The 1,195-nt window shown below is 43.1% G+C and overlaps 1 protein-coding gene across 1 annotated transcript in view; it reads right to left on the reverse strand.

Moving 5' to 3' along the window:
- The window catches only part of LOC107104724 (NACHT, LRR and PYD domains-containing protein 3-like), a gene marked incomplete at its 3' end in the record, with an annotated part of 8,796 nt that extends 8,257 nt beyond the window's left edge, over positions 1–539 (reverse strand). Inside the window, exon 1 of the mRNA XM_015404801.1 lies at positions 355–539. Coding sequence (XP_015260287.1) covers positions 355–410 — 56 coding nt within the window. The remainder of the gene's footprint in view (positions 1–354) is intronic.
- Positions 540–1,195: the final 656 nt, after the last annotated feature.

Raw genomic sequence — 1,195 nt, forward strand, 5'->3', positions numbered from 1 at the left:
ACCTCATTATCTCTGTAATCCAGCCATCCCCCGTTCCCTGCACAGACCCCAGTGAACCAACCTCCTGCCTGAACTGTCCCGGTTTCATATTCATGTGCTTGTGCTCCTTTAATAAACTCTTTGGACTTTTACCTGTCTATCCGTGTGTGTTCTGCATCTTGGGCTTCACTCAGAGAAAACCCATCATGACATCCTGCTGTGCTTCTGGAAAACATCCAAAACATACATGTTAATTTATGACCATAGAAATTTGGTTTAAAAGAAGACTAAAAGAAACACTTATAAAACCCCAACAGGTTGCAATGACACCATTTCAGACCGTTTCCACGGTTAAAGCCGGTAGATAAAGCTCACCTTTCTGAGGATGAAGCTCCCGAAGATTGGAGGTTAATGAGTTTACCCTTTGACATATTACTCTTAATGGACACACAGCTGGGTTCTGAGAATCGAGGTCCAGAACGTTTGGACTTCTTTGGAGGCACCACTGAATCATCTCTGGGCTCTGGTTCACGTTTACCTTTCAGTTTTTTATGAATCCTATCAGAAGAAAATAACTAATTAAAACACATTTTATTAGATCGAACTGGTTGGTGTCACTCAGCTGGTTCTGCTGCTGGTCAGAACCCACTGGTTAGATCCTGAGCTGGTTCTATTCAGTCTGGATGAAGAACCACTGAGGAACAGCAGCAGCTTCATGACCAGGTCTGTTTGGCCTGATATAGTGAACGCTGTGTAAAAAGGACTGAGGACAGTAGGAGATGAAGATCTCACCTCTGTGCTTCATCTTCCTCACTCTGAGTGGTTTTAGAGGGCGGGGCTCCGTCCTCTCTGTCCTCACACTGATCCATACTGCTGAATCCACACCAGCTCACACACTTTCTACCTGCAGACATAAGTTTGCAGATGACATCATTAAGGTGGGTCTCATATCTAACCATGAGTCCTACTGCAGAGAAGAGGTCCTTTTTATCGTTTGTTTTTGATATTTTTGTTTTGCTTTTGCTGGCTTTTTATTCATACCAGAAAGCCCTATGTGGTAATTACTGATTCTGTCTCTCTGGTCAGGAATCAGTCATGTAGACAGAGTCCTCAGGTCTTTCGAGACCTATTGACTCCAGAATAAAATAAGAAGAGGAACCATTTAGTTTCTCTGCCTTATCAATCTGGAACAATCTGAAAACCTGCAATGTTCAGA

The sequence above is a fragment of the Cyprinodon variegatus genome, unplaced genomic scaffold (genome assembly GCF_000732505.1).
Source record: "Cyprinodon variegatus isolate N-32 unplaced genomic scaffold, C_variegatus-1.0 Scaffold1860, whole genome shotgun sequence".
Lineage (NCBI taxonomy): Eukaryota > Metazoa > Chordata > Actinopteri > Cyprinodontiformes > Cyprinodontidae > Cyprinodon > Cyprinodon variegatus.